This window comes from Halichoerus grypus, chromosome 7, assembly GCF_964656455.1.
Source record: "Halichoerus grypus chromosome 7, mHalGry1.hap1.1, whole genome shotgun sequence".
NCBI lineage: Eukaryota > Metazoa > Chordata > Mammalia > Carnivora > Phocidae > Halichoerus > Halichoerus grypus.
The window spans coordinates 109,724,270-109,740,420 of NC_135718.1; the positions used below are offsets into that span (position 1 = coordinate 109,724,270).

Here is a 16,151-nt window from a genome sequence, read left to right on the forward strand (position 1 = left end):
AGCAGTTTAAGTGTTCATTCAGTTGTAGAGGCTGGACTCCTAACACAGACATACTTGCTGGTGTATAACCTGTCCATAAATATTCAATATGTATAGGAACCTGAAAGGAAACCTTATATTTAAAAATATGGACTGAAGGAGTTAAGCAGGAATATAAGCTAAGTAATATATATAAGTAAGATAGATGCATAGTATATAGGATATGATGTAGTTGATATATTAAGGTGAACCTGACTCTTAAGCAGTGTAATGGTATCAGTTTCCCTTTGGTTCCTTTTATAAAATTTTTTAAGATTTTTATTTTTATTAATAGAATTTTCAACTGTTTATGTTGCTTTACAATAATATTCAATTAGGTAACTATACTTTTCCAGTCTCAGTTAAGTTACTTCAGAGTATTTATTGGTGATGTTGATCAGCTAGTGATAGATAAAATTAAAAGAAATTTTTTTAATAAGAACTTTGGTGTAAGGAATCTAAAGAAAATTAAGCATGTATTATTCTGGCTGTTTTGAGTAGATTTTTGTATGTATTACTGCTTTTTAACTTAACAAATGGCTATTTATGAAATTTTAATAGATCTGTAGGTGTATATCAGGAAAATTAATGTGAATTTGTATATTTAGCTTAAGATACTGATTTAAAAATAAAATAACCAGTATAATTTACATGTTGGGTTGGGTGCACAAATTTGGCTTATCATTTTTGAAAATTAAATTTGTAACTAAGTATGACAAAAACAAATTAAGGGGTTGAGAACTACGTATCTTGCATTAAATGCTTGTATTTCTAGAGATGCATCTTCAATGTTTGGTTCCTCTGAGCATTAACTAGTCATTATTTTTAAATTCTCTTCTGACCTTTCTAGAGGATTTTAAACGTCTAAATGAAAAACTTAAAGAAAGCAATGCCACAAAGGGTGATCTGCAGTTAAAACTGGATGAACTTCAAGCTTCTGACGTTTCTGTTAAAGCAAGTAACAAATAATTTCTAATGCACAAAATACAATTTTTGCCTAAAACGTACTGAAATTTTAAGTATAAGCAAGTGATCAGTAATGTGATTAAAAGCTGTGTTTTTGTTTTTGTTTAATGTCAGGAAAAGAATTAAACATTAAGACAATTTTAATTGAACTATTTACGTGATATTTAAGTTTCTTATAGTTCTTATCTGACCATCTTTTTCTGTTAAGAATGCATGCAAATACTTACTTCTTTTGTTAAGATTCTGCTTGTGTTCTTTAGCTACAGGCAAAATCTTTTAACTAGCCGTATATTGTCTTTAACTGTAAATGTTATTTTCTTGGATATCTTTAGTATCGAGAAAAACGCTTGGAGCAAGAAAAGGAGTTGTTACATAATCAGAATACATGGCTGAATACAGAGTTAAAAACTAAAACTGATGAACTTCTGGCTCTTGGCAGAGAAAAAGGAAATGAGATTCTAGAGCTTAAATGTAATCTTGAAAACAAAAAAGAGGAGGTAAGTTAGTAAAATTTTATTTTCATTTTGGTTAAAACTTATATTTGTGTGCCAGCTTATTACAAATGTATTCCATGGTGAGGGATGCCTGGGTGGCTCAGTCAGTTAAGCATCTGAGTTCTGCTCAGGTCATGATCTCGAGGTCCTGGGATCGAGCCTCAAGTCAGGCTCTGCGCTGCTCAGAGGGGAGTCTGCTTGTCCCTCTCTCTCTCCCTTTGCCCTTCCCCCAGCTCATGCTCTCTCTCTCTCTCTCTCAAATAAGTAAATAAAAATCTTAAAAAAAAAAAATGTACTCCAGGGTGTACCGAAGTAAATATTATAATATTAGAAACGTGGAAGACATAATTCATAAACATTTGACCTAGGAAATGAACCAATTGCATTTAAATAAATACTTTAAGATATTCTTTGATGAATTTTGATACTATATACTCTCTTTTGATGTATCTTTAAGTTACATTTAAAAGTGGTGGTAAATTTTGTGAGCTAAATCCAAATGTGTTGTTCCGTAAGCTATTATTTTTCATTTTCTTAAATATACATGTTTTTTTGTTGTTGTTGTTGTTTAAAGATTTCATTTATTTATTTGACAGAGAGAGACACAGCGAGAGAGGGAACACAAGCAGGGGGAGTGGGAGAAGGAGAAGCAGGCTTCCCGCCTAGCAGGGATCCCGATGCGGGGCTCAATACCCGGGCCCCGGAATCAGGACCCGAGCCGAAGGCAGACGCTCAACCTCTGAGCCACCCAGGCGTCCCTTAAATAAACATGTTTTATGTGAAACCCTTTTTTGGGTGTAGGGCATTATTTTGCTTTCACTTGGCAGCTAAACTTCATATCAAATTAATTTTAGTTAATACAACATCCTCTCTCCATCCAACTTTTCTATTTCTAGGTTTCTAGAATGGAAGAACAGATGAATGGCTTGAAAACATCAAATGAAAATCTTCAAAAACATGTAGAAGAGCTGTTGACCAAACTGAAAGAGGTGGAGATGACCACTTTAAAATTTCTCTTTTCCAAAAATATTAAAGCACTTATGAGGCTATTATTTTTTACATGATTTCATGTTTTAAACTGTTTCTGATACCATAAAATGGCCAGGACACTCTCATATGCTGTAGCTAAGCTGAAATAGCTAGATTGAAAAATGGCAATCACATACTATATCCAAAGTACTGTCTGAAAATGAGTATGGTTAATTTTAATATCATTGTAGTATTACACTTTAAGATAAAAATATCAGCAGTATTTTAACTTTAAGGTAATTCATCTTTATCCTGAAACTGATGTTAATTTTTATCTCTTTACAAATTGTTTTTTTTTATCTTAACGTTCGATAAGCATTCTAAATTCAGTTCAAACGAGACTGCTGTAATTGGGTCTTTTTTGTAGGCCAAGGAACAGCAGGCCAGTATGGAAGAGAAATTCCACAATGAATTAAATGCTCACATAAAGCTCTCTAATCTATACAAGGTAAATGCCCAACCACACATTTTAGTATCCTAATGTTGCATTTTTGGGTGTCCAGTAACGTTTTAAGATTAAATTTTAGAGTGCTGCTGATGACTCAGAGGCAAAGAGCAGTGAACTGACCCGAGCAGTGGATGAACTACACAAACTTTTGAAAGAAGCTGGAGAAGGTAAAATTTTTTAATTATGGGAAGATTATTTTGTTTTTTAGATAAAAGGTATTTTTTTTTCCTTTACCTTTGTATAGATTATTGGATTTAGAAGTTAGATTAATCTTATTAGAGACAAAATTTGGTATAGAAGAAAGAATCTTGGAGTAAGAAACTCTGAATTATATTTTCAACAGATAAGATATTTGAAAATACAGAAAGCTACTGTTTTTCTGAGTTTTTTCATCTTAAATAGTATATACGGTCTGGTTTCTAACAGGAAATTTTTCTTTGATAAGTACATATGGGTTTATAGTTTGGGTATTCTCTTAATCCATAAATAAGCCTCACTTTTTAGGTTAAAAACTGTATATTTTAAAGTCTGATTTTCATGTATTCTTGCTTTTTAAATGCAAGGTTTTGGTTTTGGTTTTTGGGTTTTTTTTGCTAGTGTAATGTAAGTTGTTTATATGATCTTTTCTAGTTATTTTCTGTGTTCTAGACTAAAGATCAGAATAAAACCAAGGAGATACTCAGAGCCACTTTTTTACTTTGAGTTCCCTTATTTTCCCCACGGATGAGACATGAAAAGGAGAAGTAGATTCAGCAGGCCAGGACATTTCAGGAATTAAAAGTAGAGCAAGAGCTTTCAGAGGATAACTGGCAACCATAGCCTGTCTAGAATTTAATGTCTGCTGAAGGGAAAAATAATGACTATGCTGTTACATTTTATAAACTCCAAGATTTTAATTGTATGTTTGGATATTCTGTCTTTAAAAATGTTTTTAGCCAATAAAGCAATACAAGATCATCTTTTAGAAGTGGAGGAATCTAAGGATCAAATGGAAAAAGAAATGCTTGAGAAAATAGGAAAATTGGAGAAGGAATTAGAGAATGCAAATGACCTGCTTTCTGCCACAAAACGTAAAGGTATGGATTAATAGATGCTTATTAATGACTTGAATGAAATATTAGGACTTCCTGTATAGTTCTCACTAATTTCCACTAATAGTATTTCTCTATCTTGTTGTGATGTAGGAAACTCCATCAAGTTTTTTTAGTATAAAATTAATACCTATTCGTATCTTTATTGTCAAATATAAGTACCATTTGATCACACATAATTGTGTGTCAATTTCCAGAACATTTTTAACTATTCTTACTGCATGGTTTTTAGAATTGGATTATGTTATGTGACAATTTGATGTCATATTTAAAAATCTGCATAGGAATTTATATGTAATATTTAGTAGGTGTCACATTTACTCGTCTTGGAAAAAATAATTGCTGCCTTTAGTGTGAAATATTACAGAAATACACTAGATTTCTGTGTGTCGGCACAGGAGCCATATTATCTGAAGAAGAGCTTGCAGCTATGTCTCCTACTGCAGCAGCTGTAGCTAAGATAGTGAAACCCGGCATGAAATTAACTGAGGTAAGAATGGTATTAAATCTTTCTTTCTCCTTCAAAAGGAAATTTGCTGAAATTTAATGCTCAGGAAAATTATTCTTAAAATCATCTAATACGTAATGGATCATTTTAAGAAAAGCTTTCTTGGTTCCTGATTCTTGCAACATACTGTAGGAAACATTTCCATTTTATGTAAGTGCTAATGCATATTTATTATGAAGCTAGATTGATTATATGCTTCTGTTATTATGCTTAGATTTGAAACAACCCTTTTTCTCCTTTCAGCTGTATAATGCTTATGTGGAAACTCAGGATCAATTGCTTTTGGAGAAACTAGAGAATAAAAGAATTAATAAGTATCTAGATGAAATAGTGAAAGAAGTTGAAGCCAAAGCACCAATTTTGAAACGCCAGCGTGAGGAGTATGAACGTGCACAGAAAGCTGTGGCAAGTTTATCTGTGAAGCTTGAACAAGCCATGAAGGTTGGTTCCATTCTTAAATTTTAACTGTGGGAAAAATATATATGAGAAATGATTTAAGAGGTAATTCTTTCTTAGAATTAAGGTATTTAATGGGGCGCCTGGGTGGCTCAGTTAGTTAAGCGTCCAAACTCTTGATTTTATCTGAGGTCATGGTCTCAGAGATCGAGTCCTGCATCGGGCTCCATCTGGTGTGGAGCCTGCTTAAGATTCTCTTTCTCCCTCTTTCCCTCCCCCTGCTTGTGCGTGCTCGCTCTCCCTCTCTCTCTAACCCCCTCTCTCTCTCTCTCTTCTCTGTCTCTTAAAAAAATAAAGTATTTGAGTCAGAAAAAGCTAATTATGCTTTTCAGTGATAGGGTAATTCTACATTATTAAACTCCTATAATCATGAAATGTTCTTATTCAGCTAAAATTATGGGAGCCTCTTCTATTTTTTTTTAAGACATTAGAGATGTTTTCTGTAGGAATCTGTAGTGGATGATGAATAGCCAAATCTCCTTGGGCTACTCTTCAAATTAAAATAATAATCTGTCTTTGTAATAGAACTCTTGTAAATTTGTCATAGTCATTCTTTGTCAGACAGTTCTGAAACTCTGTCTAGAAGTGGTAATGTTTGACCATAGGGAAGAACTCCTTTTTTATAACATTTTACAACTTGGCAAACTTTTGTATACATTGTTTTGTTACTCTTCCTTTGCAAATTTGAAGTACCAAGGAAATTCATAAATACCTTACCTTTTAAGATTCCTTTTTACTAGATAATAATTAAAAAAGAATATATTGACATAATTTTGCTTATAGGGTACAGCTTAATACTGAGAAGAACTCAAGATTTATTAAACAAATTTTATTGAGAAAATTCAGTAACCTTTTGTATCTGCTGTCCTAAACTGATAAATTTTTTTTCCCTGGGAAAAAATAGTATAAATAAGTTGTATCCTTAATTCAAACTTAAAATATTGTTGCTGTTGGTATTACAATTTAGATGTCAGTTTAAATCTGGGTATATCTAACGGTCTTTTTCTCCTGAGTCATATGACATCTAACAGGCTGTCGGCTTTTTAATATCCGCACCCCTCCCTCCCCCCGTGGTTTGAAAAGAAGTCCCTTGAGTATAATTAGATCTTCTCAAGTTTCTCAGTGTTGAGAGTGTTCTTCCTGGAGCTTATTGTCTGAAGAGAATAGTGAGGTACAAGGGCTTTCAGGCTCAAATAATAGCAGATGTTCATTCTGGAAAAAACCTGTTTGTTCCTTTTTCACTAATGTAGGGTATAATAATAAAAATCCCTTACATACTTTTTTCAAAACTAGCAAAGAATTTAAAGATAATTTCTGTATTTTCTTTATAACAATCTTCTGTCCATAACATACATCGTGTGTCCTCCAGTCTAGGTTCTTTGATGTTCATTTGTTAGAGTCTTATAACCACTTATTTCTTCCTTAGCAGTTTAGTGAATCCCATTTTGAACTCAGCAGATTTGTATAATTGCCATCTCTCATGAATATTTGCCTCCTTCATTTTGTCACATACCTGTTTCTACTGAAATTAGCTTATACATACCTTTAGGACAATGTACTCAGGTACTTGAAACACCAGCATAAATATGAGCCATGTTTCACTTGGATAGTATTTAAGACATTATAATGTAAAAGCAGCTCATTAAGAAGTAAAATTTGTATGAATTTGAAATAAAACATAAGATTTCAAACATATTTTGTGCTTTTTATCAGGGTTCTTAAAACTGTGCCCCTAAATCCTTAGTGATAACTGGGATGCAGAACTTAGTAACAAAGCACTGCATATAATGTGTCTTTTTAACAGCCTCGTACGATTGGCTGCTGCTTTAGAAGTAATTCCTGATGCCTTTTTTATACAAGCAAGTCTTACACATCTTACTCAACATTCTTTACTTCGTTTGATCTTTATTTCTCTTTAAGTAGTGTAGAAATGATTGGCATTGTATATAGTCCTTTATTTTCCTCTCAACACAGCTTTTGAGAGTATGTCTGTGACATCATTTGATACACAGTATTAATTTGGTATGGCTGTAAGATTGTAGTTTACAGTTAATTGGGAGGGAAGTAGCAGATTCTCCACTGTTTGCACATAGTGATAAACATGATGAGCAGTACTTGAGATATTAAGAAATATATGTGTTCATGTTTGTAGAGAATTACTCTTTCATAACTACTATATCATAAATAGAATGTTTTTAGTTTATCAGTTGACTGTGGTATTTGAGCACTATATATTTTTGTTATTCATATAACTGCTTCATTTGTATAGATCTTAGAAGGGCATGCAGAATTTTCACTTTAATTTACATTTTAAAGGAGATTCAGCGATTGCAGGAGGACACTGATAAAGCTAACAAACATTCATCTGTGCTTGAAAGAGACAATCAAAGGATGGAAATACAAATAAAAGATCTTTCACAACAGGTTAGAATTTTTTGTTTCTTTTCCTATTTTTTTTTCTAAACAGACTGCCCAATAATGTTTAAATCTGTTTGCAGGTATCTAAGATAGAACTACTGCATATGAAATTCTCATCGGTTAGGAATACGACTCTAGCAGAATTGTAGCCTAGTCATTGTTTTTTGCTTTTTCATAGCCCTTCCTTTTTTTTTTTTTTTTTTTTTAAGTGTTTGATAAATTTTCAGATTGTAACTACTGGTTGTAATAAATGGAATAATTCAAGGATAAATAAGATAATATAGAAATGAAAAATAATTTTTCCCATTAAAATTTTTTTAGATGTTAATATCTAAAACAATAATCTTAATATTTTTAAAATAATTTAATACTAACTGATGGTGTTCATAAAGTAATACTTTATGAAAAATTTTGCAGATTTCTATTCTAAACATTTCCAGAGTCAAAGTCAATACTATTTGGTAACAAACTAACTTTGTTTTTAGATTAGAGTGCTTTTGATGGAACTTGAAGAAGCAAGGGGTAATCATGTAATTCGTGATGAGGAAGTAAGCTCTGCTGATATAAGTAGTTCATCTGAAGTAATATCACAGCATCTAGTATCTTATAGAAATATTGAAGAACTTCAGCAGCAAAATCAACGTCTCTTAGTGGCCCTTAGAGAACTTGGGGAAACCAGAGAAAGAGAGGAACAAGAAACAACTTCATCCAAGTAAGCTATTGACTACCTTGGTTTGTTTAGCAAATGTTTATTGAAAATATCTTATGTGTCCCTAATCGTGCTGTATACTTAAAAAAAATTGAGCGACAATACAAAAAAAAATTTTTACTCTCTGGGATCTCAATTTATGGATGAAATTGATCGTAAGAATAAAATAGATAAGTAGATAATTTTAGTTCAGTGTGATTAGTGCTGTAATGGATAAAAGCCTATCATTGGGAGTGTAGAGATGAGGACCTAGCCTGGGTTTAAGGGAACAGACCAGGCTTTGGGGAGAAGATAATGTAGAATTATTCAAGCAGAGTAACAAATTTTTTCCAAAAAAGTGTTTGGTGCTAGAGAAAGAGCAATGGCTATAAAAGTAAGACTGGGGTTTGGACTGAGTGGAACTGGTTTGATTTTTGCAAATAGATTTTTCGGATGACTTTGGTAAGTACCTGAGTCCTGTATGGTGAAGATTTTAAAAGTGGTTCTTAAGATGCCAGCAGAAGAAAGAAAGGGTAAGAGAGACAAAAATACATTATGCTTAATATGATAGATGGTAAAATGTTTATTAGTTTATAGTTTGAAATTATAACTGCCTCTCAATCTCAGTCATGTGCAATAGACTGATTTCTTTTTCTGCAGAATTGCTGAGCTTCAGCTAAAACTTGAGAATGCCCTCACTGAATTAGAACAACTCCGTGAGTCACGACAACATCAAATGCAGCTTGTTGATTCCATAGTTCGTCAGCGTGACATGTACCGCATTTTGTTGTCACAAACAACAGGAGTTGCCATTCCTTTACATGGTAGGTTTTTATATATTATCCTAAAAAATTTTAAGTAATTTTGGGAAATATTTTTTAAATGTATATTATAGAGTAGATTTTGCAACATCATAAGCACTGTCCGCTCCACTGAATGGTAACTACAGATTTAACTACCATATATGATTGATCATAACATCACCAAGTCTAAAACATACAGTTATTTAGGAATGACTAAGAAAGAAGAAATGCTGACCATTGTTGAAAAATGTGTATCTTCGAGTCCATGAATTACTGTGTTTATGTATTTTTAAGTATAATTGACATGCAGTATGCTATTAGTTTCAGGTGTGCCTCATGACGGTTTGACATTTCCATACAATATGAAATGACTCCCACGATAAGTCTGGTTGCCCTCTGTCACCATACAAAGTTATCACAGTATCACTGATCATACTCCCATGCTATACATTATATCTCCATGACCTTTTAGTTAAGTTTTGTTTTAACATTTCATCTGCAAATATTGTCTCTAACCAAAAACCAAAAATAATTTTAATAGGTTATTTAGTAGATTCCTTCTCTCATAATCTCTATAATCTTATCATTTTATTTAAATAAGTCTAACTTATTTTGGTAGTGATACTTGTAATAAGAAATGTTATATCATTCTTTTTACATTTCTGAAGCTTCAAGCTTAGATGATATTTCTCATGCATCAACTCCAAAACGTTCAAGTACATCCCAGACTGCTTCCACTCCTGCTCCAGTACCTGTAATTGAGTCTGCAGAGGCCATAGAAGCCAAGGCTGCCCTTAAACAGGTGAAACCTCATCATTACACCTTTATCTTGGCTTAGGTTCTTTGAGAACACAGGTTGTCATCTTTTAATAATTTCTCCAATATTCAGTTGCAGGAAATTTTTGAGAATTACAAAAAAGAAAAGGCAGATAATGAAAAAATACAAAATGAGCAGCTTGAGAAACTTCAGGATCAAATTACAGATTTGCGATCACAAAACACCAAAATTTCTACACAACTAGACTTTGCTTCTAAACGGTAAATTTTCTGTTGTTCAAAAATTAATAGCCTAATAGTCTAAACTTCAGTATTCAAATGAATCAAATTCAAGGATTAATTTACAAGAGTGTTACTTATTTGTGGACCGTACTCTAGGGTGAGAAGCTGTGGGGGTTCATTTTTTTAATATTGGTTTATGATTCTCTTGGGCATTCCTAAGGAGTCCAGATACTTATTTAGAAAGTTGAAGTTGATGTGAGGAATGTTGCTACTTTTCCTTCCTGAGATTGAAGGATGTGTTGTTTCTGTAGGACTTAATTATTTATAAATGCATCAGAGAATGAGAGGTATATGAACAAATTTCATTCAGCCTTCTCTAGAAGAGAAGCAAGTGCTAGATTATTTTGGGAAAATTCACTTTCTTGGTCATTTGTAAAGGAATAACAGTAAATCTCATTTTATAGTTATTAGTAGTTTAGCGGGTTAGGACAAAATTTATTCCTGTGTATCCTACATGATAAAAAACTGTGTTTTTATCAGGATATGGCAGGTAGTTTTCCTCCATACAGTCCAACAATTTGATACCCCAGGTAAAAGCACTTTTTTTTTTCCCTATGCTGATAGCTGTAGCCAACCATTCTGTAAGCTTTCAAGCACGTAAGAAATTAGAAAGAATTACAGAGGCTAAAGGATCTGCAAAACTCCCTCTCTAACCATGCATAAATACCTTAAATTGCATACCGTATCATGGTGGATGTTTGATATATCAACATTATATTGGCATTGTTTTGAATGTGATTAAAGTTCTTATGAATGACCTAGCTTAAAAAGTTAATTCAACATGAAAGTAGAATTTAAAGCTTATTTAGAATTTAAACTTAACTATTAAATTTGGAGTTGAAGATTTTACATTATTATACAAACTACTTTTTTCACATTGGTTTTTTAAAATTTTTTCTTCAAAGATTTTATTTATCAGAGAAAGTGAGAGACCAAGCATGAATGGAGGGAGAAGCAGACTCCCTGCTGAGGAGGGAGCCCTATGCGGGGCTCAATCCCAGGACCCTGGGATCATGACCTGAGCCAAAGGCAGATGCTTAACAGACTGAGCCACACAGGCGCCCCTCATGTTATTATTCTTGTGAAATTAAGCTGTTGTGAAGTTCCTTAAGGCACTGACCTAGGATATAGTATTTCAGTTGCTTATAGAATTATTTTTCTCTCATAAGTTATGAAATGTTACAAGATAATGTTGAAGGATATCGTCGAGAAATCACATCCCTACATGAGAGAAATCAGAAACTCACTGCAACAACTCAAAAGCAGGAACAGATCATCAATACAATGACGCAGGATTTGAGAGGAGCAAATGAAAAGCTAGCTGTTGCGGAAGTGAGACCAATTTCCCTCCTCTGACTTGCATTATAAATTGCATTTGACATTTGTTTTTTAGTTATTACTTTGATTTTACTGGTTGACATGATACAGATGTTTGAGAGGTTTGTGGATTTGAAGTCCTTATTACATAGTTTCCAAATATCCAGTTGTGCATCAATCCAGTGGTTGGTTCTGTCCAAACTAAACTGGGAAAAGTTTGGTTTTTTTGGATTAAGATTTCCTTACAAGTCTTCCATTTCATACTAAATTTGTAAGTCACTGTTTCTCCAGTTACAACAAAGACAAATGAATATTTCATTCATTCTTGCTCATTTCTGATAAAAGACAGTATAAAAATTTAGCATTAAATTATATTTCTGAATTTCAACATGAATACAAATGCCTGTTAGAAATTGACAGTACTTTCAATTAAATACTGGATTCTTGATGAATTTTATATGATGTTTTACTTTTTTATAAAGTTACAACTTTTTGATCATTACTTATGAACAAGGTGCAGTTGTCCCCCATTTTACCTTGGAGAAACACTCGAAAGTTAAGTGTCCTGTTTAGGATAGTCATGAAAGATTTGGTTGGTTGGGACTTAAACTTAGGTGTTCTTATTCTATTGGCTACATTCTTTCATTGTTACGTACTCACACATTTGTGGGGAATGGAGGCATCACTTTTTCAAACTGGTGGAGTAAGTTTTATGATTGCTTATTTATGATTTATTATATAAATGTGAATACTTTGAGGATATTGATTTTCAGAGCAGCCTCCCAAATCTGAGGATCAGATTGTACTCTTTATGAGGAAAAAAAAAAGTTGAGATAAATCATTCGGCACTCTCAGATACTTAGAAACCAAGTTTGGATTCTAAAACTTCTGTAATTTAGTAGTATGTAGGTGTGACTATAGCAAAATTTTGCAGTTTTGTTTCTTTTACTCTGATGTTTTAGATTTTTTTTTTTTTGCTTGTTCTAAAATCTGATTTGTTAAGAGCAGAGAAATCATAAATGTGGTAATTGCAAGATTTTTTCCTTTGATCTGTTGATATTCCCAATAACTTTTGCTTCATATTTCAACACATGAAACTTCAAAGAGTTCTAAATCCTTATATAATGAAGAGATGTCCTCGTCTCTAATTAGCATTAAGAAATACATAGTAATGAAGTGTCATTTTAATTTTATAATGGTGTTACTGCATTTGACACATTAGTTTGCAGCATTTTTTTCTTTTACTTGTATTTGCCTCAAGGTAAGAGCAGAAAACTTGAAAAAGGAAAAGGAAATGCTTAAATTGTCAGAAGTCCGTCTTTCTCAGCAGAGAGAGTCTTTATTAGCTGAACAAAGAGGGCAAAACTTGCTGCTGACTAATCTGCAGACAATTCAGGTAAACAGACAAAAACACCCATAGAAAAAAATTTTCGAAGTTAAATTTAAGTAGTTTTAACATTGTATCCTCTTGGGTTCTTAATTAGAAAATTTTTCTGTCACTTTTGTCACACATAATGATGATAATTGAGTTTTGAGGTTTATTTTAGGACATGCCAATATTCTAAATAAAACCTTGAAACAGAAATGATTGAAACTGTGCGTTTGGCAGTTTTCATCGTCAGATCTATATTTACAGAGTCCTGTGCAGTTTAATTGTTTATAAGATTAATTCTTTTTTTTTTTTTTTTTTTTTTAAAGATTTTATTTATTTATTTGACAGAGACAGACACAGTGAGAGAGGGAACACAAGCAGTGGGAGTGAGAGAGGGAGAAGCAGGCTTCCTGCGGAGCATGGAGCCCGATGTGGGGCTCGATCCCAGGACCCTGGGATCATGACCTGAGCTGAAGGCAGACACTTAACAACTGAGCCACCCAGGCGCCCCTGTTTATAAGATTAATTCTTTTAAAATTTCAGGAAATTTGAATGACTCTTGTAGTATGTTTCTTTTTTCTTTATTAAATAGATATATATTTTTAAAGATTTTATTTATTTATTTGAGAGAGAGAGAGGGAGCAGGGAGCACAAGAGCAGGGTGAGGAGCAGAGGGAGAAGCAGACTTCCTGCTGAGCAGGGAGTCCAGTGCAGGGCTCAGTCCCAGGACTCTGGGATCATGACCTGAGCCGAAGGCAGATGCTTAACTGACTGAACCACCCAGGACCCCTAAATAGATATTGTAATATGAAAAATGTCAAAAGACTCTTGGTAAATATTCTAGATTTTAACTTCTTTAAGAAGTAGGTTGTAATCCTGTAATTTCTCTGTAGCCTTAATTTTCTTTGTATTGCTTTTTTAACTTTTTTCTTAAGCATAACCAAAAATCTTTTTTTACCTTAGGGAATATTAGAGCGATCTGAAACAGAAACCAAGCAAAGGCTTAATAACCAGATTGAAAAACTGGAACATGAGATATCTCATCTAAAGAAGAAGCTGGAAAATGAGGTGGAACAAAGGCATACACTTACTAGAAATCTAGATGTGAGTCTGCTTAGTATTATGAATTTCTGTAAATTGTTTATTTCCAGAAATGAAGCTGGTATGTAGGTACACCGCCATCTCCTGTTGAAACATGGTTTTGAAGAGACTTCTTTCAAGCTGTTAAGTTTTTCTTGCCTCTTTGTGTGCCTAGTAATTTTTGGTTGGGTGCCATACATTGTGAATTTTATCCTATTAGGTGCTAGATATTTTTATATTCCTGTAAATCCTGGGTTTTGTTCTGGGATGCAATAATTGAAAATAGTTCAATTCTCTTGCTTTTTATGATTTATTAGCTTCCCAAAACAATGCTCAGTCTATAACTAATTATTCCCCACTATTAAGGTGAGATCTTCCTGAATACTAATCCCAGTGTCCAATGAATTATAAGTGTTTTCAGTCCCAGTGTCCAATGAATTGTGTTTTCAGTCTGGCTGCTGGGCATTATTCCTGACTCTCTATGAGCACCAGACACTCTTCACTCCAGTCTCTTTGGATGATTCTTAACCCTGCCTAGGGTAATGTCACATGTATGCACTGATGACTTTTTTTTTTTTCCTTCAGTTATTTCAGATCTGGTTTCTGTTATTCAGATCTGGTTTCTGTTACTCTATCTGGGTCAGAGTTTAAAGTATTATAAAAAGATAATGTGAACCTCTAGTTACTTAAGAACCTAAAGATAGCGTTCACAGGATTAATGTATTTTTTTTTTAGGTTCAACTTTTAGATACAAAGAGACAGCTGGATTCTGAGACAAATCTTCATCTTAACACAAAAGAACTACTAAAAAATGCTCAGAAGGAAATTGGTACATTGAAACAGCACCTCAGTAATATGGAAGTCCAGCTTGCTTCTCAGTCCTCACAGAGAACTGGTAAAGGTAAATCAATAATTAAGTGGACTGATAGTAAAGTACTTTTTTTCCCTTTTTTTTTTTTTAAGATTTTATTTATTTGAGAGAGAGCAAGTTAGAGAGCGAGCAAGCAAGCATGAGCAGCGGGGAGAGGGGGATGGAGAAGCAGACTATTGAGCAGGGAGCATGACTCGGGGCTTCATCCCAGGACCCTGGGATCATGACCTGAGCCGAAGGAGATGCTCAACCGACAGCCACCCAGGTGCCCCAGTAAAGTACATTTTTAGGCTGATAACATATCTTGTAAATAAATAGCCTATTCTTTGTGGATAATAGCAAAAGAGAAAAAAAACCTTCTTATTCTTCATATAGTAAAGCTTGGTTTTAGCCTTAAATTAATAAATTTGCAGACCTAGAAGATTCAGAATAGTTCTGTATGGCACCTGACCAAGGTATGCTCTAGTTTTCCAGTTGTTGAAACCATTTATTGATACTTTAAAATGTTTCCTTTGAGGAGAGTTAATACTTGAATTTTCAACTCTCCCTTGTTACAACTCTGCTCACTTACAGAAATAATTGATTTGTTTGGTCTCTCTTAGAGTAGTAGTCATAATCATTGTTCATTGATAGCCTTAGGTGAAAGATTTGTTTCATTATGCTTCTCTATGAATACACCATTTCAGATGCAAAGCCTTCAGTCCAGGTAACCTTTAAAAAATGATATAATAGGTATGTATGTGTCTATGTATATATGTGTATATGATACATAAAGATATAGTGGTTATATAGGTTTTCAGTAGTCAGTAGTGCATTCTTACAGATAAATGATAAGAAAATATCCTTTTCAATATGCAATTTCTTCCTTTCCCATGGATTTTAGGATGAAAATTGAATGATTTAAGATTTAGTGTTTTAGAGTAAGCAGTGTTTAAATAATAAATTAAGAATCTGGTAGTATCTTCAAGTAGCTCCCTCAGTTTAGTACAAATATTTAGTATTCTTTAAAGATCTTTGTAATATTTGTAATAGCAGATTTCAAATATTTGATATTTTGAAGAAGAAATAACAATATCTGACAAAATACCTGTTTTTATTTTGGCATTTAGCATGGGATGAAATATACTTTTTAGATAAGTACTTCTACATTTGAGCCTTAATCCTGATTTCACAAATTGTTAGATAATAGTCATTTCTAATGTCATTTAAAATGTTAATTTTAAGAAAGCTCTTAAATCTTTTAGGTCAGCCTACCAACAAAGAAGATGTGGATGATCTTCTGAGTCAGCTAAGGCAGGCAGAAGAGCAAGTTAATGATTTGAAGGAGAGACTTAAAACAAGTACTAGTAATGTGGAACAGTATCGAGCAATGGTTACTAGTTTAGAAGAATCTCTTAACAAGGAAAAACAGGTATATACAATTTTAAATTCAATTTGAATGCACTTAACTTTTTTTTTTAATTAGGAGCTTGCTGTGTGTAAGCACTCTAGTAAATGTGAGTTCAAGTGACATCATTGTGTTTACCTCTTACA

General features: G+C 33.2%; 1 protein-coding gene across 5 annotated transcripts in view; it reads left to right on the forward strand.

The window, feature by feature from the left end:
* TPR (translocated promoter region, nuclear basket protein) overlaps positions 1 to 16,151 on the forward strand; it is a 67,782-nt gene that overhangs the window by 6,639 nt on the left and 44,992 nt on the right. For all 5 annotated transcript variants that reach the window (XR_013449857.1, XM_078078037.1, XM_078078039.1 and 2 more), the window contains exons 6-23: positions 869 to 972; positions 1,317 to 1,481; positions 2,375 to 2,467; positions 2,875 to 2,955; positions 3,035 to 3,122; positions 3,891 to 4,031; positions 4,445 to 4,536; positions 4,798 to 4,995; positions 7,327 to 7,434; positions 7,914 to 8,140; positions 8,777 to 8,940; positions 9,588 to 9,721; positions 9,809 to 9,957; positions 11,148 to 11,310; positions 12,557 to 12,691; positions 13,631 to 13,771; positions 14,483 to 14,648; positions 15,863 to 16,029. Coding sequence is in view for 4 of the 5 variants with exons in the window: in XM_078078037.1 (XP_077934163.1) it covers positions 869 to 972; positions 1,317 to 1,481; positions 2,375 to 2,467; positions 2,875 to 2,955; positions 3,035 to 3,122; positions 3,891 to 4,031; positions 4,445 to 4,536; positions 4,798 to 4,995; positions 7,327 to 7,434; positions 7,914 to 8,140; positions 8,777 to 8,940; positions 9,588 to 9,721; positions 9,809 to 9,957; positions 11,148 to 11,310; positions 12,557 to 12,691; positions 13,631 to 13,771; positions 14,483 to 14,648; positions 15,863 to 16,029 (2,516 nt within the window). In the remaining variant the exon portion in view is untranslated. The remainder of the gene's footprint in view (positions 1 to 868; positions 973 to 1,316; positions 1,482 to 2,374; positions 2,468 to 2,874; positions 2,956 to 3,034; positions 3,123 to 3,890; positions 4,032 to 4,444; positions 4,537 to 4,797; positions 4,996 to 7,326; positions 7,435 to 7,913; positions 8,141 to 8,776; positions 8,941 to 9,587; positions 9,722 to 9,808; positions 9,958 to 11,147; positions 11,311 to 12,556; positions 12,692 to 13,630; positions 13,772 to 14,482; positions 14,649 to 15,862; positions 16,030 to 16,151) is intronic.